At 42.6% G+C, this 26574-nt stretch overlaps 1 protein-coding gene across 1 annotated transcript; it reads right to left on the bottom strand.

The window, feature by feature from the left end:
- Positions 1-3962: 3962 nt before the first annotated feature.
- On the bottom strand, positions 3963-26284 carry LOC104831050 (chromosome unknown open reading frame, human C12orf75). Its single transcript, XM_010566368.1, has 5 exons — positions 26236-26284; positions 24164-24188; positions 17819-17854; positions 16567-16656; positions 3963-4212 (listed from the first exon to the last, which is right to left on the bottom strand). The coding sequence occupies exons 1-5, from the start codon at positions 26282-26284 to the stop codon at positions 3963-3965; spliced, it is 450 nt and encodes a 149-aa protein (XP_010564670.1).
- Positions 26285-26574: the final 290 nt, after the last annotated feature.

The raw sequence follows: 26574 nt of genomic DNA, 5'->3' as shown, positions 1-26574 counted from the left end.
TCTCACCAAAGGGCCATGCAGCAGAACAGCAGTTCTACAGCCCTCCAGGCTGAACACCCTCTGACAGTAGCAGCGCTGCTTCAGAGGGACCCGTCCTGCCCTAGGACACAGCTCTTGCTTTGCGCTCTGCAGCAAAAAATTGGCTCTGCCTGGCATTCCAGCCCCTGGAGGAGAGGGAAGCATGGGCTATAAGGGAAACATTGACTGCACACTGAACATACTTCACTGGCCCCTTGGGAAAAGTCACTTTGCCAGTTCACAGCGTGGGGGATCAGCAGCAGGCTTACCTCTGGTCCAGTTCAGGCTCACCCCTAACTAACCACATGGAGTCGCAAAGACTTCTGCTGGCCAGCCTTTCAAACAGCATTCCCTTTTGCTGGGTTGCCTCCATTAGGAGCCTCAACTGCAGACAGCAGATGATGCTGGTGTCAGTGGCCCAGACCCCAGCTGGGCTCAATTACATTTGTAGGTGACCTGCACCGCTGATGCTCGGGCCCAAGTGCCTCGCGTTAGGCATTGAGATGAGGACATCACACTGCCTGCAGGACTGAAAGGTTTAACTCTTCTGAGAGGAAGCATGTGGCAGAAGGAACGCTAACGTTTCTCGTGCTATGGGTGACCCTGCAACAACAGCAGCTCTGACCTTCTCGAGTAAGTTTGCTTTACGTTTCACCTCCCTCGCACACGGACCGACAGCTTTTCTTTCTAGCTCTGCATCGGTTTTTCCCCCGTTACGTACTCCCAACGCAGTACCTTTTCCCCTTTGGTGCTCCTCGGCTGCACTGAGAGGCTCCTGCCCCCCGCGGTCCTCTTCCCCCCCCAGGCCCCCCTGGCCCTCGAGCAGAGCAGCCCCGCAGAGCTGCAGGGCCACGGCCGCAGCCCCCGCCGCGAAGGCACCGCTCGCTGCTGGAGCGACGCTGCTCTCTGCTGGGCGACCAGCGCCTGTGCGGGCTGCTGCCTCGCTGCTCCAGCCTGCTGCCTTCTTCGCCTTTTTTCTTTTTTTTTGCGGGGGGGTAGTTTGCGGGAGTCAACGTGCCTAGGCGGGGATAGTCTCTTCTTAGCGTTTTACCGAGTCAAGTCACGCTTGTGTTTGAGAGGCAACCGGCCACAGAGCATTCACACAAACACACAGACACCTACAATCCCCTTCTGACCGTTGCGTGCCCAGCAGGAGAGGTCAAAAGCAGTTTTCGCCACGTACAAATATTCAGCCTTGTGCACAGCTCCAGCGTGCTGCCGGTTTACCTCCCTTACCTATGCACGCGCAGGACACAAATGGTCCAACCTCCTTTCTTGCCCCAAGGGCTTTATTCACTTGTTCTCGGAGGCTTCATCCCCTCTTGGCTCCCATCACAAGCAGGACCAGGTCTCTGACTGCCTCCCAGCTGGGTTTCTGCTCCATCCAGACAGCCTTCGGGCCACCTCCTCCAACAGCCCCCGCCACCTAGTTGGTTTCAACATTTCAGGGCTCAAGTAGTGTCCTGAGGCAAGGCAGGAGCCCCCAGACCTTTCTCACTGCTGCCCACCAGCCGTGAGCATCTCCAGTGGCTTCTGAGGGGGTCAGCCTCTCGGGTGCCCACTAATACTTGCTGTCAGTTATGCTGTTACAGTTGGATCTGGTCGCCGAATAAGATGTCTCCCTTTCAAGCACCTCAGGCCTTTCATGGTTTCTACACATCCCAGAAAAACTCTCCAGTTTTCCCCTCATTGCTGGTTTCAGGAGACACCCCGGAGATTTGAGTGTTTCCCATTTTCCCCAGCCATTCCCTGGATGAGGTACCGCACAGGCCAGGTCCAGGAGAAGATGAGATTTCCACGTCTCCATGGGAAGAGTCTTGTGACTCTTGCTCTTACCCTCACCCCTGATTTCACTGCACCGGAGTCCTGCCTGCAGCCAGTCCCTGTGCAGTGGGGGGGTTGCAGCACAAAGCCCCCGCGTCCCCGTGCCTGGTTCCCTTTCCCTGCCCAGAAAGCCACTCTCCTCTGTATCCTCAGTCAAGCTGTCATTGCTCAAAGCCTCTGCTCCAGACACCTGAAGTGTGTCCCCTGCAGAGAAAGAGTCCAGGATTTTGCTGACAATGGTGGGTATCAAAGGAAGAACTTGCAGAGCCTGCAAATATCCTGAAGTGACTGCCGCTTAAATGGTTTTTTTCCACGATGTCTGTCCCACGCCCCTTCCCTGGCATCTGCACCCCACACCCAGCTGCAGGGCTCTGGTCCCCTTTTACAAACTCAGATGTCCCCAGTGTGCCCCTGATTTTCCCATTTCCCCTCACAGGCCGTGAAGTCAGCCACGTGCCTTCGAACCACTTGATGCTCTCTGGTGTTTGTTTGCCACCTTTCCACCTGGCTGCCATTTGGTGCTTTTCATCCACAGCACAACATCTTTCTTACTGAGACTCCTCAGGAGTGGAGCAAGCAGGCCTTGTTCTCTCCAATCTTCACACTGTGCCACCTGCTGACCCAATCTCTCCAGTCCTTGGGAAATGCCACAAGATCCTCCCCTTGGAAGTACCTCAGGAAAGGAGATCTTTCCAGGCAGTAATGGCTGGTCACTATGGGTGATTTCATGAAAACATCTTGGCTCCTACTGCTCAGCTGGGGTTCAGCAAGTCATGGTCTTCCACTGGAGTCTGATGGGTCCCATAACACTGTGGGAACATGCTGGGATCTCTCCTATCTTTGCCACCGCTGTGAAAGGGCATCTCCTGCCCAAGGCTGCAGCTGGAGAGTTGGGACCCTGGAGAGAGGACTGCCGGTGCCCGGGGGAAGCCCAGCCCCACCACCTCGTCATCCTCTTCAGGTCCCCGAGACAAGCAAGAGCTGGTGGATCCCTTGCAGCCGTGACACTCCTGCAATTTTATCAGCTGGAGGATGTGAATGCAAGAAGGAAAACCTCTAATGCTAAATTGAGGACCAAAGTGATCCCAGGCTGGATGTAAGGGAAACACTGAAATACCTCTTACCTCTACCATTGAGCCTTTCCCTGGTCACAGTGGAGAGTAAACAAGCCTTTTGCCCAAATTCAACCTTTTCTTATGAACAGAAGTTGGTCACATAATCCACACGTTTTCTTGGGCAAAACAAGGTTAAATCTGGATTTTTTTTTGTGCACTGGAGTTTTTTTCTCAGACTGGACCTCTGCAGAGCTGTCCGGTCTGTCCAAACAGTTTGGGAGCAGTGACGAGTTTAACACTTGCCCTTAGAGTCAGAAGAGACTCATGCTTAGACACAGACATCACTGGGATATGGGGAGAAGTGACACTCTCAAGCAAGATAAAAAATAGCTGTTTACTCAGTCAGATCTCAGTGCGTGAAAAACTCCCTCCAAGTCCTTGCAATGTTTGGATTTTTGCTAAAAGCCACAGAAAAACCACGCAAGAGTGCTGCTGCCAGGGCTTTCTGTACAGGTGCACTGGCAGCTGTTCAACCCAGAAAGTGGGCACTGCTGGAATTAATGTTGTGAAATGAAAAGAAACACAGACACAGACATCCCTCCGAGCCAAAAAAGCGTTGACTACAGCTCAGAGCACGTGCACGCACAGAGCTGCGGGCCAGCTTGCACGGTTTGGCATCCCTGCTGCTCCAACCCCGATGGAGCTGCGAACACGATGGGAGAATTCGCAGGAGGATCTATCCTGTTGCATTTGAACGGGGAATGAAATCAGGGATTATTTGTTTTTCCTACTTAAACGCAAAAACTCATTGCCAAGCTATAACTGGAAACAGTAACAGGTTGTGAGGCTTTTAAAGAGGAGAAAAAAAAGCTGTTTGGCTAACGTGAGTAATGTTTCTCGGCATTTGTAATGAAGTTCAGCTACTGATTGTTTCTCCATCTAGAAAAGAGTAATTTCCACTGAAGAAGCGCAGGGAGCAGCATTTCAACAAACAACACTTCATCGGCATCACTAACACGCTCTCGCTTTTCTGCTCACCTCCAAACCCCTCTCCTTCGCCTTCCTTTATTGCAGACATAAGAGGTGATAAATCCTTGTTCTCCGGCCAATGTAAAACGCGTTGGGGCTGCGCTTCTTGGGCAGAGAAACTTCTGTGAGGTGGCAGAAAGGAGGGAGAGGGCAGAGAGGGAGATCCAGCCCCTTGCTAGACTGCCTGCTGGCGATGTGCGGGCTCCTCACCACGTCACCCAGCCTCAACGGTGGTCCCAAGAGCCTCTGAAACATGCTTACCACTACAAATTCCTCTAGGCTTTCCCTAGGGAAGGAGTACCGGGACATCATTAGAACAAAAGCCCTTTGCTTGAGCATTCAAGGCTAAGAACTGTTTTTTGTAGGATTCCACCTAAGTGGTTCAGCCAAGACCAACAAGCCTGTGGCATAAGGAAGGCTGGAGTTTCTGATTCCCAGCCCCTCGTGTCTATTTTTAGCTCTGAAATCAGATAATAAAAATCAAAACCAACCAGGCAAACACAGAACCTGCTGAAAAATAGCAGTTGTGTACTTTTGGCTTTCTTCCACAGGTAGCTACCTTTAAGTAATAATAACAACAAAAAAGACACAGAGAGAATAAATGAGTGAATAACTATTTTTTACAGGCTTGTCCTCTGGGCGGTTAGGAAACCTTCACATTTTCACATCACGCTCCTGAGGAGTGACTGTCCACCCAAAGGCAGATGCTGGGATTTCTTCAGATCTTCAGATGCCTCTTATCCCCTGATGTACCTACACTAGTTTTCAGGAAGCAGTAAGAGTACCAGCCTGCTTGTTCTTTTTAAGTTTATTTTAACCCATTCAGCAGCAGGATGAAAACTTTTGAGTTCCCAGTAAATTACAGTAATGGCAAAACAAAATAATTTGAGATTCATCAAGCTGAAGGCTTGACATTTTTATTCCAAATTTTAGATGGCAACAAACAATCCTTAGCACATGTTACCCCTGGTAATAAGATCATCTTTGGGTAACCAAGAACCAACTTTCAGTACTTCAAAAATAAGAGAAAGAGAGAAAAAAATTACATTTTTATTGTCGAACTTGCACAGGAAAGCATATTCCTGGGCAACAAATTGGCCCAAAGCAATGACAAACCAATGATAAAATGAATAAACAAATATTTGCAAAATTTCAAGGGAAAATCCACTTTTTCATACATATCTAATTAGGTTAGTCTATTTTAGCATGTATCCTGTGGAAAAAAAAAAATTTGATCACATTGTCAAAAAATGTGTCATCATACAAATGTATCAAGAAGCTTCTTTAATTTTTTAATGCTAGATTATTTTAGGGGTTTGAGCATGAGAGAGTGAATCTTTTGATGTTATTTATAGTTTAGTAGTGCCCAAAGTGCATTGGAGGTCATAAAAACATAGCAGGATGCAAACATTTATTTTAAGCTATCTTGCTTTGAAGACTTTACAGAGCACCCAGAAATGGCTGGGTGCCTTTTTTCATTGCAGAATAATAGTAGCATCTGTAGAGAGGCTAGAACACAGCTATAATGAATCACTTTGAAACTGGACAACAGCATGGATTTCAGTACAGAAAAAAACCTCAGAGACATTTTTATGGCTTAGAGGACAAACTGAACTAGCCCAGAGACAATGTTTTTATAGACTCTATTATCTTTCAGACTTGACCTAAAAGCTCCATAAGAAGCAAAGTTATTTAAAATAATTTGATTTTTAAGTTATGTCCATAAACTATAACTTTGTCACAGGCAGTGGCAAAGTGACAAGTAGTACTGTTCGCACTGTCGTCGCTAAATATTTTGTAAAATGAGGTAAGTCCTCATTTTAATACCAGCACTTGAGTCCATCTATTAAAACTAATCCCTAAAGTGAAAAACAAATAACCACAAGCTTTGAAGTAATTGATTAATTAATTTGGGCAATTTCCTGGAAATCGGGATAATAGACATAGAGTAACTTTTTTCAAAATTTGAAATGTGTTTTGAAAAAAAGGTAAATTTTTAACTGCTAAAATTATGTGTATAGATAATATGAAATAAAAACTTAAGACATTGGCAGCTTTTAAGGAGCGATCGATTGAATGTTACAAAAATGAGAGGAGCAGAGGTGTATCAAGGCTCCTTACAAAGGATTCCTTATGCATTTTTAGGGTGTTTTTAACAAGCCTTTGGGATTCTCTCTCTTCAGAACATCTTTTCTGTTAAATTCTGCCAGAGGGCTTTAGGGAACTAGCGTTGCCATCCGGGTCTGTAGGATTCTTTCCCATGAAAGACATTTGAAGAAAATGATTGCCAGCAATATTGAGAAATTTGCTGTCTCTGATCAAAGCTGTTTCTCGAGGCCAGCCACAGTTTGCTGACCTACTTTGGACAAGGATTTATTCCGACATCCCAGGCTACAGCCCACCCCCTCTGAGGCTGCCGGGAGAGCCTGACATGCAGCTGCTGACGGGACAGTGATTAATTTGATTGTCACCAGCACAGTTCTGAAGATAAGGCTTGTGCAGGAGGCACATAAAAGGAAACTCAGCGCAGCCACTTGGGTTTTGCTGCTAAGAGAGTGAGGGAAGCAGAAAAACAAATCCCAGCGCTATTTAAGACTTCAGCCAGCCGAAGGCAAGGCCAGCCTCTCCAGCACAGCAGCGCTGTTTGTACTGGTCTGCTGTCACGGGTTGGGTATGGCATGGTATAACCGGCCTGGGGAGGATCACTGGTAATAGGTGGTTGGTCCCTCAGTGGGTGTGAAGCCACCGTGCCTCACCCAGAGCACCAAGAAGACAGCGGGATCAACAGAGGGAGTGCGTCACGGGGGTGTCCTTCTGCCTCACCAGTCAACCAGCTGGTTCTTCAAACCACTTTGACTATTTACACTGGTAGACGCCGTGAAGGTGCACGGCAGAGCCACAGGGCAAAACCAGGAGGTTGCAAAGTGGGGTTTTCAGATTATGATGAGCTACACTCTGTGCACGTAAGCCTGACCCCATGACCTAGGCAAGAAAACCTGTGGGTCAAATGGTCAGCCACTGTCAACTGGAAGTAATTTCCCTTGCTATCTACGGAGGTGTGCGGGTGAAATTATTACAAGACTGCAACTACTTTGTGGCAACCACAGTGACAGTACAAGGGATACTGCTATAATTCGTAAAGTCTAATACAGGCATTTATGATATTGAATCACAGGACCTGATTCCCTATTATCTTGCTCCTTTTGTCATCATTTCAAGCCGCTCCAAAGAGACTGTGCGATGTTGCAAAGCCATCTCTCCAACTAATCTACCAGTAATGTTTACTCTTGTTTTGCACATCACTGTCAAACTGGAATGCGACAGAGACACTTTCCCACCATTTTATGCCTTCCAACTTCGTAGCACAAAGCTGCTTGTCCACAGACATATCTGAAGGAGATATCATGCAGGAGGTAAGATGAGGTTTCAAGACCCTACACTGAGGAATGGAAGACTCCTAAAACCATGCCAGTCCAAATCCCAAGATGATAGTCACATGTGCAGTAAATGCTCCTCCTACAGAACAATCAGGCAACATTATACATGTTTCAACTGAAGTTGAAAAAAACAGCTGAGTAGCAAAGCCTTCAGGATAAAAACGTTCTCCAGTGGCACCTACTTGGAGTGCTCACCTGAGCGAAGGTGTGAGCCTAGCCCTTTGGGTAAAACCTAGTCTGTGGCAGAGTCTTATGCCAGAGGTTGTGTCAAGATAAAAATGGGAAATGGTGCAAGAAGTTTTGAAAATTATAATGAATTACACATTCTTACAACAAATATAGCAGAAATTTTTTTGCCAGGGATTTTTTCAGCCAACAGGAAAAAATGAAGGAATAATATCATGTTTTCATGAAAATACCTGAAAGGATGAAACATGAAATCTAGTCTAATCTAGCCTATTTGTTAAAGAAGATCAGGCTTAATTTCAAGTATATGAACATATATGACACTATGATAGAGCTAGTCAATACCATTTATCTTTTTTCTTGTAGCTCTGAATGAGAATTGTCTGCAATTGTTTGCAGGCAAGAAGAGGTTGGTTGTTCACCTCTGGTTCAGATGAGAATTTGGCTTCGTCTTGAAATTCGAAGGGAAAAATATAATGCTTTTCTTGGCAAATTATTATTAGAAATCAGAAATTATTTTCCAAGTAGGGATTTTCAGGATTCTTTTCACTGGAAATCTTGGGTTTCTCAAGAAGCAATGCTTATACAAGCAATGATGTCTTGAACAAAGACTCTTTAACAGTGCTGTGTAAGTTTTCCAACCATTATTCATTCTATTAAAAAGAATTTGGCATTTATAGAAGCTCCATCTCCCCTGGCTGGCACTGTTTCCTTATTACAGATTAATTCCCTGCCAAAAAATGGTTTGTTTTTATCTGATGATCCAAAGCAGTTCCTTTGATAGAACAGTAAAAGAATTTAATCATTTATTTATTAAAGTAACCCACGATTTGGAAGAGGAAAAAGAAGTAGGCAACTGGTTTCTTGTGAGGCTTCAGAGGTGAAGTACATTGTTATAATAACCAGATACTTGGAGTTTGCTCAAGTTTATACTATTTATACATTAAGATCTAATTAAATCTTTTAATTTTAAAGAAAATCTGTTGGCTGATTTCCCAAAAGCATGTAAAGCTCCTATGGACAAACCAGGTAGTGGGAATGCTTCCAAGTTTTTTCCTTACAGCAATATCATTTGGGGAATGCAAACTTAGCTGTGGGAAAATATTCACAACTGAAAGTTAAGGTCAGTGTCCAGTAATATGTAACCATAAATATGATAACAGATATAAGCTGAAAGGTGTGCATTACCTCCCTGATTTTATTTAATTATGCATGTAGTGCTATGTTTGTGTTCTGTCAAGTAGAGTTTGGTAGTCATGCAATGTGGACTCTCTCCAAAGTTTGAATACATCTCTAACTCCAATAAACAGTCTTACATTTTCCTGCAGTCTGGTATCCCCCCACAGAACAGCTATTGAATATGACCTGCCTCCAATTAACATGTCGCTCTGAATCATAGCCTCACAGTAAGGATCCAGTGAGCTCAGCTTTTATGGAGCTGAAGCCATCCTGCAGACAACACTGAGATTTGGCCAACATAAAAAATGGGCAATGAAGGCTAAGGGTGGAGTTTAGTATTTCACATTACTGCCATCTGCTATAACATAGGAATCAAAGACCATAAACAAAACTCTGTAAGTGGACTGCTAATTCCCAGAGCACTGATAAGGGTGCTGTGATCCAAACTAATCACTTGCACAGTGATCCATTACTTATGAGAAATGTAAAATAGATGGCATAAGTAAACCAAAGCTTTGGTTCTAACTCTACTCTGTTTTTCAGATTAAGCTATTGCTTCCTTGTCACATGTTCTATAATCTTTCCTTGTACTATGCCTGTTAATGATTTCTACATCTTGTGTATTTTCTCAGTCTGCTAAATTGTTTTTCAAGTGTGATGCAAACTTCCAAAGTAATTAGAAGGTTCAGTCTGCATAGAGAGACAGAAACAAAAGGAACACCACCACAATTTTGAAAGAGAAGGCAGGATATTTATATATCCTGGTAACACCCAAAAGGACATATAAGGTTCATGAGCTCATTACACTGGGCATTAAGCAAATAAAAATGAGATAAGCTGTTTCCCAAAAGGTTTGCAATCTCAGACATCTGAGGGTTGGAATGAACCGATAAGCCAATCCCCATTTCTCTTCAGGCTTAAAACTATTTGGCAGTGGTCTACTTCTTGCTCTACTTTCGAGAGATTAGAATCACAGAGAAATGGAGCAGATACTAATTAAACTGTTTCCTTTTTTACGTCATTTTCAGTTCCTAACCTCCTTTTGCATCTGTCTTTACTGCATAATATTATAATCCTTATTCTCCTACGTATTTCCTCCTTCCTGGCACACAAAGTTCCTTTCATCCAGGCTCCATCCTATGGTGTCTTTCTAATTCTTTTCTCAGTACAGTTAAGCTAACGAGAGTTTCACTGCACTTCATGGAATGATCTGTTTCACAAGCAGGGTCCTATCTTCAGCTATAGGTATTTTAATAATGAACAGATAAGTACCCACTACACAGAAGTTCCCACAACATGGGTGACAGCTGATCTAAGCACCCACAAGCAGGTTTCTGCTGTCTGGGAAATACTGCTTTGTTTGACAAACCTAGGGTTACAGTAAAAACTGTCAGATCGTGTAAAATGAAATCACTCCTATTATGATAAATCTAAGTTCTGTGCACGTGTTTTGTTAAAACAAGGGTTGAATCATTTAGCCCAGCCTCAAAAGATTTCCTGCGATACTGGCACACCATTGCTCTATGGAAAGTTTACAGAGCCGTTATTTTCTTAGTCTTTTTCTAAATACATTGCAAAACAAAAATACTCCACAAAACACCCTCCTCCAGCATGTTCTCCACAAAGCCAATTCACCTGAAGTGTTCAAAATGCTGCAATAGGAAGCGATGATGATGTACTGCAAAACTCCAAGGAACTATAACCAGGTAAGAGCTTCTTTTTGTGGGTACACGCAACTGAGGAACCGTAGTAGCAGTCTGTAATAATTGTCACTTCTGATCACCATGGGAACCAAACAGAGGTCTACTTTGCAGAAAACAGATCAGCAGTGACTCACCGACTGCTTGGGAAGCATGATTATTGAGACTCACTAGACTTGTGTGGGTGACAGGGAACAATACGCTAGTGATGCCATTTCAACCATAGTCCAATACAGCAGAGTCTCCTCTGCTAGACATGCAGGATGAAATCAAGTAAATCAGTACTTTGCCTTTGTGTTCATTAGAGAAAAATTTCACCTTTACGTTTTTCTGCATCTTCAGCCTTGTGGGGGGCTCTTTGCTATGAGAGGATTTCACTTCTAGTGAATAAAGTCCTAACTGAGCTTACAATGGACTTTACCAGGTCTTCTGCAACCCTTTTAGTGACAGACTTAACCCTTGAGTGAAACAGAGGTTTAAAGCTATGTCACATCCTCTGAACTACACTGTGATGTGGATGGCACACACCAGATGGGGAGTACCTCCATCTGGAATACCCAGCTACTGAGAAGTTGAGTCCTTACAACTAAGCTCCAGGTTCTGCATTAAGAAGAAAGCAAAATAAATGCACTGTCTCATCAGTGTAATTCAAAGGAGCAGCTGCCTTCGAGGTGAAATAGTTTGTACCACCAGACCAAAATTTGTAATCCAACAAGATATTTGGATTGTTTCCCAGCTAAGCACAAACTGTAGTTTCAACCCTATGCTTTGATACTGCAGAATTTTTCAAGATTCAAATGTCTGAGTTATGTGAATTCAAGCACAGTATTTCTGGACTGTCAAAGAATGTCAAATCGGAGAGTCTGAGATTATAAAGCCTGAATCCACTGTCATTGCTAAACTATTTTCACTAGCTCCTCAGCTCTGGCTGGAGAAAGAGTGACAACTGCCAAGGAAATGGTATTACAGCCCCAACATTTAAATGTTTCATCTTTACAAATGGTAATTCCAAATGTTTTGACAAAACCAAAGTATATTCCTTAATAATAACTCTGCCATTCAATGGCTCCTTGTGTTCTGTTCTCAATTCTTACATTGAACCATCATTTGAGTGCTTGAATATCCTCCAAGGATGCCATCAAATGCACAGCTGGCAGCTGGCATATAGGGTTTCTTTTGTGTGCTTGCTCCTAAGAGGAATATCCATAGATTGTATGTTTTGAAAGAGCAGATATACTCATTTCTCCATTAAATGTCCTGTGCTTTTATTAACAAAGGCTTAAGAAATGCTGCTCAGCATAGAGGAATTTTGATGAGCAGAAAATCAGTTCCCTAAGTGGAATTTGGCCAAGACGGAATACAGTGTCCTGTCACACAGTTTCTAGATCTGTGGGTCTTTGGGAAAACAAAAGACAAGAATCTGCAAATCTAAGACAAGGGCATGGCCCTATCTCTTCAGTCTGATGGGTACAGGCCTGCATGGCATAAATGAATGTATATCTATTGCAGAGGCTCCAGTCCATGATACTGAAACATTCGTCAGTTGAACAGTAAGCTTTTGAGATTAAAAGATGCAGAGGAACAAAAATATTAAGAAACCACCATACCTCCCACACATTCAGAGGATGAATCATTAAGAGGCCAATTCTGCAAAGTGCTCCACACTTCTCTGCAGCTCTGCACAGGAAAAATTAAGCAATGACATAAAACAAGAAAAAGTACCCTTTCAACTGTCCCACGACCAACTGCTAGGAGCTTTTCGTTAAAGATTACCTCTTTCTTCCCTCAGCCTACACATGGGGGTTCAGATGTCAGTAGCAGAACAAGTGGTGTTCAAATTTAGCCCTGTCCACCTTTTTGATGGTTCTTCCCAGCAGTTGAGGGATAGAAGTGGACAAATAACTGGGGAGATTACTGGCATCTGTTGTTGGCTTTTCGAGCACTAGCTGAACTACGATGTATCCTAGGATGCCTGGTGTTTTTTCTGCTTTGGGAAAGACAATCATGATCAGGTCAGACATGGGCCTAATTGCTTTGTGATAAATAAACTTGTGCTGTGCAAACCATTTAGACCATTTGTGGAACATGTAATGTGGAAACTATACACTTATGGTAAGGTAAGCAGGTGGGAAGCAAACCTGCATGTTTATTACCCAGTGCTATTGGAGTTCTCATCAGCTTGGCTTGCAAGAACAAGACTCTGCAGATGTCATCTACAGACATTCATTCATACTGAGATATTTTAACACCACCTCTTAATCTTCAGGCTTATTTCATCTTGGTTCTAGGTTGAAGGGGTCAACCATGAGATGTGTTTTTGTCTTTGAGAGCTGGAAGCCTGAAATCATTGGTAACCCAAGTAGCAGATTTCTACAGAATAGCAGTAAATAATGTCACAAATACTTAAAAGAGGACAAGCAAGGAATATTTTTAAATACTTCTTTTTATGGGCCTCACACCAAACAAACTACCACCACAGCCAGAGCTGCAAGTTACTGGAAATCATAGTCAGTGGTTGTTCATTGGTCTTAATAGATATCGGTGAAATGGGCAGGAATTTCATGGTTCACAGTGTTTTACTTCTTCATGTCCAAATTTTCTGCTTTACTTTTCTCTTTTAGTTTTAAAAGTGGTCATTAATCTACGGTGATACATTAATGTGGTGTGGGCTGGGTTTTTTTGGGTTTGGGCTTTTTTTTAAGTGTATGGCATACTTTGTCCTATTAAAATAAGTTTGACTGAAGAATTATGCAAAAGGCTTTAATAATTTAAATACGTGTTCAGCCATATGGAAACGTACAATCTGTTTTATGTTCTTTGGGAAACCTACAGTTGTTATAAACTTAATTATTTTAAAACCTCCCATCCGTTATTTAATACAACAATTTGCTAAAGTAATAATAACACTCATTCTGTTATAATTTTCCATCCTAGAGATGCTTAGAGATGAATCAGGGATACAAAACTCTAATAGTGATCAAAAATCCTCTACAGTTCAGGAGGATGTAGCACTGGAGTTTAGTCCCACTATCTCTGAAAATACTATCACTTCACCCTTACACAAGGAAATGTCATTATAATATTACACAGAATGGAAGACATAACATAATAGTTTGGTTCATTAGTATTTTTCTCCATGTAATGCTTTATAAAAGAGATAAAGCTGAAGAAAATAAAAACAGACACATAAATATTACGATGAAGTACATTGTTCTTATTTAAATAAATTTACTTGAGCAATGTCTTCCTAAAGGTGAAAATTAAACACTAATATTTGTCTCACTGTATAAAAGTGACAGTAGTAATTATAAAGAACCCAATGGTCTTACGCTTATTTCACCCTATTCTTAAGTTTTCACAGCAAAAATATTAAAATTTGCAATATTACCAAAAGGATGCAAACCTGTCAAATATATTACTCTGAAGTAAATTAACAATTAATTTATAGGAACCTACCATAGGAACTATCAAGTGGACAGTAGTAATGGTTCTCTATATAAAATCTATCAAAAATTGTTGGAGAAAATATATGAAGCGTAGCTGATAGCTGATGAAATCTGCAATATGGCCACAGAGAAATAAGTTGCAGATCATCAAAGTTAGCTCTTGTGCAGAAACATCCACCATGAGTTCATTAATTTCATTTTTCACTGGAGAACAGCAGGAGGTTTCCATAATGCAACTGCCATAGGAAACTCATTCAACACTGTACTTCAAGCTTTACCCGTAGTTGGAACTTGCAACAGTTTAGATTTTTTGGTGCTCTGATCTCTCTTGCTCTCCGGAAGGCTACGTAAATATAAAAATCTTCACCACAAAGACAGCTCTCTCTAAAGCACTGGCAACTGGTCTTAGTAGAAGACTGTTCAAAAAAAGAAAGGAACAAACAGATTTAGCTGGAGTGGTAAAACAACATTGGTAAAGCAATACAGTAACACTCTATACATAAACCAGAGAACTAGGTCATCGTTAGAAGCTGAGAGATTTGTAGCCTATGACCTGCAGACACACAGGCACATAAACTCGTGGAGCTCAGAGGACCCTTTGCAGATTTAAAGGTGCTTATCTGTGTAAGTCTTTTTTAGCGTGTCAGCAGCCAAGCCCTGATCTTGCACCAGTGAAAACAAAGTGCACTTTCAACTATTCTGAATAGCCAAAAATGTCAAGTGATTGATTCTACCCAACCACAGGCATTTAACTAAAGCACCTAGACACAGACCCAATTAACCCAGGCTCTGTTCATCAACTACAGATGGAAAGCTGCAACCTCAAGAAGGTGCTTCAGTCTTGCCCAGGTCAAGGGTGACAGTGTTCCTAGCTTACACGTCTCAGCTGGGTTACTGAAATTAGTATAATGAAATTAGATGACCAACTGAAGGTCTCCCTGTATGACAGTGCTCCTAGCAACGTCCATGGAGCTTTAACCATTCACATGATTAAAGATAATCAGTGTATGTCTGTTCTGTTTTACTAGGCCTGCCTCCAGCACTGGGACCAGCCATAACTGTTTCTGGCTCTTCACCTAAATTAGGAAAGGGTTCTGCTTCCTACGGCAATTGTTGGCAGCTTTATAATTTCCCCCTCCCCACTAGCTAGACATCAAAACAGTCCCCTTCCAAAATTTAGCAATGTTTATTTAGTTCAAATTCTGAATGGAAATTTAGCTTGTTTTATTTTTCTTCAGTTGTGAACTCGTAAAGGACTTTATTTTAGTTAGTTAATTGAAACTCTTAAGTCAGGAATAGAGCCTATAAATCTTCACTACCCTATTCTGGCTGGTGGAGAACAAAGCCCCCCCCAGGTTCTCCCATAGCAAGAGGAAAGCTCCAGTACGTTACTTAGTGGGTGCCTCACTTTGGTCCTCAAGATCCTCCCCAAAATGGAGAAGATGTTTTCTAACTGCAAACTACTCCTTCCTGGGAAAAGCTTTGTCTCTACAGATGCTGGTCTATGCACTGCTGATGCACCTCACCTCTCATGGGAGGTCTCAGTACCACTGCAGGATTAGCTGTGGTGTGGTTGAAGGTGAATACAAGGACATTTGATTTTTATTCATTCCTAAATGGAGTAATACGGAGTTTCCTTGCTTCTCACTTCTCACCGAGAAGGTGACTTTACCCACTTTCTAAATTATATCTGCACCACTGAGAACTGGCCCCTGGCCCAGCCTTTACAAGAGTTACACTGCAGCTGGAGAAGTAACTGGGCGATTCCCAGACTACCTGAGAGCAGCACAGGGAGCACTGCCACCTTGTTTCTGTTCAAATACATGTCAAGCATATAACTTTAATTAAGACATACTGTACCTCCAGCTGTTTGCATCTTGATGTGTTTATTTCCTTCTAATCTTAATGAGAAAAAAAAAGATAGAGATGGTTAAAACACTGTGACATATCACTAATTTAGAACACCATTTAAAAAAAACCATGCAAGAAAGGTACTACTCTTCCAAAACCAGTTACTATTATTTTGGTTAATAATGTTATTTTTCTTCATTTTTTTGTTTTGCAGTGAATTTTGGAAGCACCAGCCAGTGACTAAACTCTGTGCTGTACGTATATGACAGTAGCATTTTGTTGTATTAAATCTAAACAATATTACATGATTTCATAACTGTATGTTTATGACTTGTCTATTAAGTACCTATAAAGCTAATGCTTTTTCCCACTGTTCGAAAATATCACATGGAAAAGAAACAGTTTCCATTGGGTTTCATATGAGAACAGAAATAAACCTGAAAGCAAGCACCTACTAACTGTTATTACTGGAATTCACCACAATGCAAGTAAACACCTTCAAAACCAAAAATAGCGCGGAGGCTCTGCAAGTGCATCTATCACAGCCTCTTAGTCCTAACAGGGTTTTGTTTTCTTTGAATTCACAGAGCACTCAGAGCGTGGAGAAGCTGTTCAGAAGACAATGTACCACATTGTCAGCATCTGCTCTAGGATCCTTCTGCAAAAGTGTGTTAAAATTTAAATAAATGGGAACAATCACTTTAACGATTATAAATAGCCCCATTGCCTTAAGAGGCTCCAAGGCTAGCCAGTCTGTCTGAAATAATAATTGATTTTTAAAGGAAATACATCCTAATAGATAAAATTAAACCGAGGAAGCAGGAGAAATGCAAAACGCAACCTTCCAATACCTTTCGGTGTAGCTTTCGTCTGACTGGAAACCATGGCAGCCGCATCCGATGGCAGGCCAACATACACGCCACCATAGTTCCTGATTTAAAGAAACAATTAAAGAGACATCAGAGCTTAACTGTCACACTTCTCCCTATAATGTTGACGTCACGCAGCAGCATTACAAAGACCACGGATGGTGAGAGAGGAGGGCACCTCTGCACGAACATCTGCAGAGGAGCCCTCCTCTCCCATGGCTATGGGAAAACTGCCTATTAAGTGCCACGTTCTTGCTAATATGGTGCCAGGCAAAAAAAAAAAATCAGGCTAGCTGCTACTCTTAAGTGGGACCCAAGCCTGCGAAAGGAGCTATTTTTCACTCAAATTCCTAATATTTTTCATTAAATCCCAACTGTCTTGTGACAATAAACCCCAACTGCCCAGCTTCTTCTAGACACTGAATATATCCAGCTGAGGACAGAGCCAATCTGACAGTAAGGCTTGACACTACGACCACCAAAGCACCTCACTTCAAACAACACACACCAATTAAACAGCACTTTGACCTCTCCTCGTTAATAAATAGGACCTGCATCCCCCTGCTTAGGGCCACACTTGGAGAAAACTGTTAGTAGGAAGGAGCATGAGGGTGTTGGTTACTTTCATAGGCCAAACCTCTCCTCTTCATGGCGTTGCAGAGCATACCTTCTGGCTCCGAGGCCTGCGTGAAAAGCAGGGACTGATGCAGGGAGGTGAAAATCTGGGTCCTCAAGAGCCTCTGCTGTGCCTGGAGCTGCTTGCAGACCCCCATTACGCTGCTCTGCCCCATTAGGTGCCAAATCACTCATACCTCCTCCAGCCCCCAGGGCTCTGAGTCAATTTGGGATTTGTTTGATGATAGAGTCATACTTCCTTTGATTCCCAGCCCAGCGGAGATCTCCCACAAGTGCTAATGCCATCTTCTGTGGCGGGGCTGATATGAAGGCAGAGGTCACTGGCCCTTATCGAGCCCATCACCTACAGCTGTGAGATAATGTGCTCTTCTTGCCATGAAGTTCCCCCCTCCCCAACTCACTAATGGGGTGGGGGGGACTCATCAATATTGGGCTCTGTGTGAGATTTCCTCCCTTCTTTTCTTTTTTCTTTTTCTCTGCTTTGGTGCTATTGGTGGGACTTAGGAGGAGGGAAGGAAGGATGTACATCTGGCGGCAGAATTCGCTGCAGCCTATTGCAAATAAAGCCAGCCCCGGTAGAGCACCTACCTCCTTTTGTCATCATCTGATACGGATTCTTCTGCTCTGTAACATCAAAAGATACAAAGCACATTAGCAGATTGTTTCTTTCAGATACTCCATGACCATCTGGGTAGATTCAGGAGCAAGGGAAGAAGGGAATTATTACTGATCCCAGTTTAATTCAGGTCATCCACAATTCAGTAAAGTACTCACACAGGCACAAAAAAAGCGACAATTTTCCAATCTAATGTATAGAAGAAAGAAAAGGATTGAGAATAGATGAAGCTTACTTTTCATGACCCCCACCAGTGATGGCTGAAAGTAGATTTGGGAGCTGAAACAGGTAAATTCCTGAGTGAGTCCCCACACTGCTCCACGCATAACAGGAACATAAAGGCTCCACACATAACAGGAACGAGTCTGGGCTGCCATTCCGCAAAAAGAGGACTGGAAGGGACTGGGTGTCCATGCTGGCACGGGAATGAGGATGAAGAAAGATAAACTTTCCCAGCAGCTGTGCCAAAAGATGTCACAGACCCTCTCCGTAAAATGAGGTACTGCAATTCCCAAAGTCAGAGTTGTTTGCAAACCAAATAACTGTTACTAATCCTTTATAAATGGGCAATTACTTCTCTTTTACCTTTAGGGTAAAATCAAAGGTCAGTCTGTAGATCGATAGGGAGTCACTGAGGTTTGAATCCCCCCACTGAAATACTGTCCGGTGTAGCTGAACTGGAGCAGGGGGTAATCAGCACTGGTGCGAAGGCAAATGTAATATGGAAGAGAGAAAAATTTTATTCTTACTTCCTGAGGGTATAGTGCCTGTGCTGCAGTCTCAGTCTGTGCCCCAGCATCAGTCTTCACACAAATCACTCACCCACCTTTGATTAAATATTTGGACTTTGAGCTCTGCTTGCATGGCTGTATATGGATCGGGGCAGCAGCTGCACCTTAGCTTGGTCTCCAACCTACCAACCTAGCAATAAAAATAGAGGCAAGATAATTTGAGTTCTGTTAAATCCACAGACATCCTTCACTCCTTCCCTACAGCTGGGGCCAACTGTGACAACTGCCCGAGAAGGAGTCCTGCACCTCAGGGAGCCATGAGATTCGGCCATAGCAGTGCCCGGGGAAGGCTGCAAACAGCGAAGGGAGCACCACGACCCAAGGAGGGCTCTGCTGTGGAAACGCTTATGCACGGGCTGTTCACCCAGATATCCTCACCTGAATATTCCCATCGAAGGACCAATTGCCTGGACTATGGGGGCAATGCAAAGATACTCCCCATCAGGAGCTGATCCATGAATTTCTGATCTGCTCCCCAGGCAATGAAACTGAGAGCTGGCCTTTACCCAGCGTTAGGGCTAAATGCATACCATAGCCTTGATAGGCATTTCTGAACTATGATCTTGAACAATAATATATGACATTTCTTACTGTCATTTATTTATTCTAAATGGTAGATGTGCCTACTGTTTAATCATCAGGGCTGTATGCCATTACTAACCCCTGAAGTCAATGGGATTTTGGCCTGAAGTGCAGAGAGCTCGTAGCAAGGTGCAGCCTTAAGTGCAAGAAAACACCCCTTAAACCTCAGTAACACTCTCCTGGGAGGGTAGCAAATGCCTTAAAAATACTGCTACAAGTTGGAAATTATCTTACACTTATCTTCTTTCTAATTGGCAGAACATTACCAACTATCCCTTCTGAGTCACCACAGTGAGTAAGGGCACACAGGTCCTTTTAATAGTAGAAGTTTGAGGTAAATTTAAGTATGCTGCGGTTTTCCTAAATTATATTCATGCAGGGCATAGCACTGAGTGGGGTGAGCCTCCTCGTCCGCTGTCTTTGCCTACGTCTTACCACTGAAGAGAGACTAAGCAATAAACTCCTCATTCTCTGGCCCTCCTGCCACTCCTCCCTGGAGGAGCTAGTGCCATTTCAGAAGACATTTCCCATCTCCTCTGACCCCACGTAGCCTAAGCCACCTTGCAGTCCTCATGCATACAGCCGGAAAAATGTAGAGACAACTTTCCTTGAGGACTGTGAAGCTGCTCTGTCCTAGTGTGGGCCAATTCCAGCTGAAGAAAGTGGAAATCAGTGGCTAGAAATGAGGCCTGTATTTCAGAAAAAAAAGAGGGACTTGGGGTGCCAAAAGATCACAAACAATCATCTCTGTTGAACCAACCGAATGTGTCACAGGATTGATTTTCTCATACAACTGGAAACATTTTCTATAATCCAGATTAACCATTATCCAGAGAAAAGAATCCTTTAAAAGCACTGGCAACTTCATGCACAGCTCAAAGCCTCTAAAATGGAGTTGTAAGAATAATAATCAATATTGTCCAACAGGAATTAATGTCAATGTTTTAAAAAAAAGACTCTACTAGGCAACAGGGCTATTTTCTTCTGTTCTAGAAATGTTTTGTAATGGGGCATCATTGGACCATTACTGTCATTCTCTCACCAAAACAAATTATCCCGGTGTATGATTAAGCAGTCTAGTTTTTTTCTAAACATTTGCTTTCTTCCTTTCCTCTGAATATCTACAAATCAAAGTCTAATTTTGCAATACCTTTTCCCTTAAATGCGCAACAGCAAATATAATCTGGGATTGTACAGGCCCTAGCTCTTGGGCTGGGTGATGACTGGGTGCAATCTGTTGTAGTCCTGCTAGGAAAGAGGAGGTGAGCAGAGACAGAAGGAATATGGAAGCGTGAGAGGGATAAGAAAGAAAAAATTCTGGTGATGACACTTAAGGAAGAAGCCATTTTCCATCCTTTTCTGGGGACTCCTTTCTAAGCAGCATGGGAAGGAGTGTTGCTCCAGTTTATGCGCTACGCATATTCACACACCTCTTGCCTTCACACACACTGTAGCTTAAGACCCCATTTTGAAAGGTGCCCACTAATTTCAGATGTTCAAATGTCCAGGTGCCAGCTAAGGCACTGCAGCAGGTGCTGCTCCTGCGCCCACGCTGGGTGAACACGGGTGGCTCCGGGGAGCAGAGCTACAACAGCAACACTCGACCGACCGCGTGGAAATGGGAATGGAAAGAAGCTCCTTTGATTTTGGCACGGGTCCCACTGCCACATCTCCCAGACTCACAGACAGGGTATGGGGATACAGGAGTCCAGCACATCCTGCCTCTCTCCCTCTCTACCTCCTATGTGTCTCTAGCTTCTTCTTATGTCAGGGATGAAGGAAGAACCTAGCATAAAAAATATCTTTATATATCTCCATTTACAGAGTCCTCCAGGACTAGCACGTTAGGATAAGTTTTTCTGCACCAGGAATAGACAGCAAAAGGAACTTAGCAGTCCTGTATGCTTTGTACTGTTCTGCTGCCATGTCGCTGCATCTTCCCTCAGATGTTGTTGACATCTACTGCAGAAGAACTGAGAGCACATTTTTCAGCAGGTAGTGTAGGTGGAGTCCTGTAGCCGGTAGGCAGATTTAACAGCAAATCCACATAATGGCATTCTATTTTCAGCTAGAATAAATGTTTCTTTTGGTAAAGATTTGTCTATCCCAAGAGGCTTCCTGTCACCCTCCTAAGTTTGAAAAATATACTTGGTTCAGCTGTCAGCTTTTACATCCATCAGTTCTATGTCCATTTGATGGTAAAAGAATCTGCCATTTTTCACATAATATTTTAAATATCAAATGACAGGCATTCACATTAATTCATTCCATCCGCATTTTTCTTACTTCAGCTTTTATGACTCTGTTCGTGCTGAGCATTATACAGACTCTTTCTAGCCATGCTCAGTAGTCCCACCAGAAATGATTCACTAAACTTTGCCAAGTGACAGACTACATCTCCTCAGTTTCTCAGCGTTTCTTGGGAACAAGGGCCTGTCATTTGTATTTGATGGATTTCTTCTCAATATTTTGAAACAGGCTTGAACTGCTGTGTCCTCTCCTTCCTACTGTTACTAATCTTCCTCTGAACTTTGCCACATTCTGAATATCACTGGTGTTGCATTATTTTCTAACATACACTTTACCCCTCCTATATCTAAGTTTTCCAGTTAGCTGTGACGTACTTCTCTCTATTAGTGGGGCAGGAGCGTTGGCTGAAGCTGGCCGACAGATCCACCGTTGATTTGAGGGTTGGAGTACACAGGGAGAGATCACGTTCCCAGACCATACGTCCTTCTTGTCGCCGCACGGCCCTCAGCTCACAGCACTTTGTGTAGGAAGATCATATCATCATCCCTATCTTACTGGTGGAGAAACTCAATGCCCAGAGGGTAAAGTAGCTTCCCTGCAGTCATCCGGGAAGGCTCAGAGCGGGATCCAGTCCTCCCTCCTTCCACCCGACTGCTCACTCCAGGAGATGCTGGTGCCTTGGCAATGAGCCGCAGTCAAGAAATGAGAAATCTCGAGTTGGAATAACCTGTTTCTGTATCAAAAAGTATGCTGTAAGTAAGGACACACCTAAATGCCTTTCTGGACCAGAATCAATATGACTGAAATTTGACAGCAAAAGAAACGTGGGGTTTTTAAAGAGAATTTCTTTAATCTTTAGCTGATAAAAGTGAAAAGGTGTAAAATAAAAGCTTGCGTGGATACATAATGTTTGTTAATATAAATCTGCTTTGTTCATTTCCATGAAACTAAAATAGGTTTTCTGGTATTTTACTTCCTTCGTAAAAATCTGCTGTTAAATATTAGGATAATTGATTTAGGACTTTTCAGGTCACCATTGCCAGTCCTCGTTAACAGATCTGTGTTTCTAATGTCTGACAAGAAGGCTCAACCATGCTATTACTCACACAGGTTGTTTGGCTGGTTCCACTATACTTACCTCAATGAGTAATGGTTCCAGGATTGACCTTTTCACTTTGTTGAAGTCTGCACTAGTAATTAGTTTTTTCTAAGTTATCCTGATACTTTTTTGAAACATGACAGATGATCTAACACTAATAAGCAGGATGCTCCTAGTTAAACTCCTAAAGCCTGGCCAAACAAATGCTTACACACACATAAATGCAGTTCTACATATACCGATACCTTTAAGCACAGAAACATGCCTACTAAATTCATAATTTAACAGTGCTTGCAATTTGAAATTTAAAACTACCAAAGAGCAAAGACAGAGATGCAGTTCTAAGTCAGTCACTTAAGTTATCTAAATTGAACAACAAAAAAAGCTTTAATATAAATTAAAAACAGTGGGTTTGTATATATATAAGTAATGAGGGCATGAATGCTGCAGACTGTATCAAGAAGAGGTTCCTCATAAGCTTGCCTTCTGTAATTTTTTTATTGTCTGACACTGCAAACCCAGAAAACAGACTACACGGGTAACACAGATCTCAAGAGTATCTGTGACAAGTGTTCATCTGCCAAATGAGACCTGTCGTTAGAACTCAGCCATGCTCTGTAATAGCAGGGACAAGCCTGTTGTTAAGCTCTTCTCTCCACTTGTTTATCTGCCTTGACAGCCCTCATTTCTACACCAGGATTCCTCCTTCTAATTAGAGTAGTTATTCTAAATGAAGTAAATAAAACTGAAGAATGTTCCTATTGCATAACATGAAAATCTTTCCCAGGTCCCTCAGTCTCAAACTCCAGTGGCAAACACCAATTATATGAAATAGAAGAAGGCAAGACCTCGGGAGGACTTCTTTAATATTTCCTTTGACAGGAAAACAAATTTATGGCTAAATAAAGCTGTTCCTGCACATTTCTGAATCAGCAAATGAAAAATGAGCTGACAAAAGCTGATCTTTTGCTGCTGCTTTTCTGAAAACCAGAAGTTGGCAAGAGGCAACAGGACAATAGAGGTTCAGACCTTCCACATTTAGAGAAAAACAGGATGGGTAGGGCTGCCCTCTGCTACACAGCGTCAAAGATAAGGGAGAGAAAGAGGAGCATATAGATACTATCTTCAGTGCAGAGAACATCTAGAGAAGGTGGGTACTTTGAAAAGGAAGTCTGGATGGGTTACGGTGTCTCCTGCAAAGAGGGGAAATTTGCCTAAGTGTCTCTTTAAATCTCTCACAGGGCTTGGTGGAAATTTATGTGGTCATGGCCTTTGGAAAAAGGTGTACTGGTATGTGATGGGGAAGAGTAGTCTGAAGTAACATGACCACCTCTGGCAGACAACTCTCTCAACAGAAGCAAAGAAAAGACATTTCTGTTAGAGAAATAATAAGGCAAGGAATCTGTAGAGAAGTAAACAAGACATGAAGTTGTTTTGTGGAGATGGAAGCTGTCACTAAAGACAATAAACAGCTGGTGGTGTTGATTATATGTTAGGCGCTAGATGAATCATGTATGACTAAATCTAGTATAAGGCTTGTAAGACTGAAGATAAGTCCAGGGTTACATATTTGAAAGAGTAGAGTAAGTACTTACACATCTTTAGTAGTCCCTGTGGCACCTAGAATAAAAAAAAAAAAAGTGCATGTTTACAAGATAATGGCATAATCCCCTAAACCAACCGATAGTACAGTAAGCATTTTTCTGCCTTTCTGTCCTAAACAACGCAGAAATAGTGACAGGAATTTTCTATTGTCAGAGAACAGGTTTCTCATGATTGTCTAGTTTATCCTTAATGATTATCTATATTATCCCTTAAGTCTATTATGCTTAGATCTGGGCCCAATTCTCAGTGGGTGAAAATGATGCTGCTGTGGACCAGTGCTCAGGTGCAGTCACTCAGGATGAAAGCAACATAGGATAAAATTCATCTTTCTGAATTTTATATACTTCACTTTGCTCAGTCCTCTGGTGGTTTCATCTGCTACAAAGTCGCCACAACTAACCCCGGAGTTACTCCTGAATGCCTGTTTATTTTGTCGTTTGATTCAGTTGTAGACTTGGCACTACATGTGTAAAATGCTGCTCTGCTCTTCCTGCCAGATAAACGAAGTTTTATAAAACAACTAGACAGAACTAATATAAACATTGGGACACAATCCATCCAAAGCCCCAGACATCTAAAGAGATCAACAACGCCTTAATTCATCTTGCTGTTTAACAAAAAAGAAAAAAGACATAAGCTACCACCTGGCTGCCTGATCTCAGTGATTGATTTTTTTTTGGTGACTCAGATGCTTCTTGCTGGGAGAGGAACGTTCACTCAAGTACAAACTCTTTCCTGTTCCTCCCAAGTTATTAATGCCATTTTGCTACTGCTGGTATATCATTCAGCTGAGTAACCAGCAAATTATCCTTTCTATTAATTACACATGCTAGGGTAGACATTAGAAAACCTTTCACTTCTCCTTTTTCTCTTCCTCTCAGTACTTAGCTGGAAGAGGTTATCCGAGCTCACTCTGAAGAAACTAGTTGTCAATCCAAAAGATATTATGGGTTTGGAGGTAGGTTGGGTTTTTTTCAGCCACAGCACTTAAATTCTTGAAAAACTTTATTTTTGCTGCTGAAAAATACCCATAAATAGCAAATATCTTTCGTCTCACTCTGATGTGTAAGACTATGCTTCCTGCATCCTTATTTTAAATGCAGAGAGGAAGAAACAGTCCTGCAAGGCCTTCCGGCACTGTCTACCTGAATGGATGGCTTGGATGGCAGAAAACAGCTAACTCTTGAACATAATATCACTCCCAATTCCTATGACTTGACTATCCCTCCTTTTCCCAGCAACAATGTAGACTAGACTTGGATAAGACTGTACACAATTTTGTTGGTATTGCTTCCATAGTCAGCAAAACCTCAGTACAGTTATATGTATCAGCAGAAGCTCTTAATTAAGCTGGAGGAAGTACCTCTATGCAAAATAAGCTCAGGTCCTCACTTTAAAACTTTATTCTACCAGGCAGCTTTCTGAGACTTTTTGGCTTTATAGGCACGTCCACGCAGTACTACATACAAACCCTCCAAATTAATTGTGTCCAGGTGGAAGGTTGGCATTGCAGCACTGCATGCAAGCTCAATCTCAGCTGATGGAGGAGATGTTTTCTGCTACCAAGGCTGGATCACCAGAGTCAGCTCAGCTATATACCTCAGGGCACCACCCTGCGCATCTAGACAGAGACTAGGCATCAGCAACACCTCAGACAACATATGTTTTGAAAAGCCTAGCTCTGTTGCTATAGCTAGCAGGATTTTTTTTTTCCTAGAAGAAACTATTCTTGTGCTGTGCCTGTTCTGCACCAGAACCACAACTTTCTCATTTTCTCAACCTAAACTCACTGCAAACAAACTCAGTTTTTCCAAAAAGGTTCATGGTCCTTTGTGAGGCCTTTGCCAAGCCTTTTCTGAGTCTGAGCTGAGGTCTCAGCGCTTTGGATCCTCATTTGAAAAACTTATGCCTTCCTTGCAGGAAGTATACCAAAGGTAAAAAGTGTTTAATACACAAACCGAAACCTTAGCTGAGTGAGAACTGTGTACCTACAGTACCACTACATTTCCCGGTGGAGATGCTCAAGTTCCAGTCAATCACCAGGCACACTTCAATGCCATACCCATGTTCAGTCCCATACGTGTGTTCAGTGCATTACGGTACACATACATTCGCACTCTGGGCACAAGAGCTGTCTCTCAGACCCATCAACTTGGGCTTCGCGTAGAGCTATACAGCTATGAACCTGTGTTTGAGAACAGAGATGTGCCACTAGCATTCACACCTGGCAGCACTTGTTTCCTTTGAATATTAGAGAGGGTACCACTGCTGAAAAATCACTGCAGCATTTTGAAATGCACCTCACACAAAACCACTGAGAACTAAGTGTGGTAAAAACAAATTTGCTTTTAAAGATATCATTTTTACTATTTATAATAAATAAATACATATAATAAACAAA

The sequence above is a fragment of the Haliaeetus leucocephalus genome, unplaced genomic scaffold, assembly GCF_000737465.1.
Source record: "Haliaeetus leucocephalus isolate CR32 unplaced genomic scaffold, Haliaeetus_leucocephalus-4.0 Scaffold206, whole genome shotgun sequence".
Taxonomy (NCBI): Eukaryota; Metazoa; Chordata; class Aves; order Accipitriformes; family Accipitridae; genus Haliaeetus; species Haliaeetus leucocephalus.
This window is presented reverse-complemented; position numbering and strand designations above follow the sequence as displayed.

Excerpts from the sequence above, each read along its gene's own strand:
- LOC104831050 (XM_010566368.1), bottom strand. The coding sequence starts at position 26,284 with ATGTATGTGTACCGTAATGCACTGAACACACGTATGGGACTGAACATG. Across the intron at positions 17,855-24,163 it reads ACAGGGACTACTAAAGATGT|AGCAGAAGAATCCGTATCAG; the intron begins GTAAGTACTTAC and ends TTGATGTTACAG. Across the intron at positions 16,657-17,818 it reads TCAGATGATGACAAAAGGAG|GAACTATGGTGGCGTGTATG; the intron begins GTAGGTGCTCTA and ends TCTTTAAATCAG.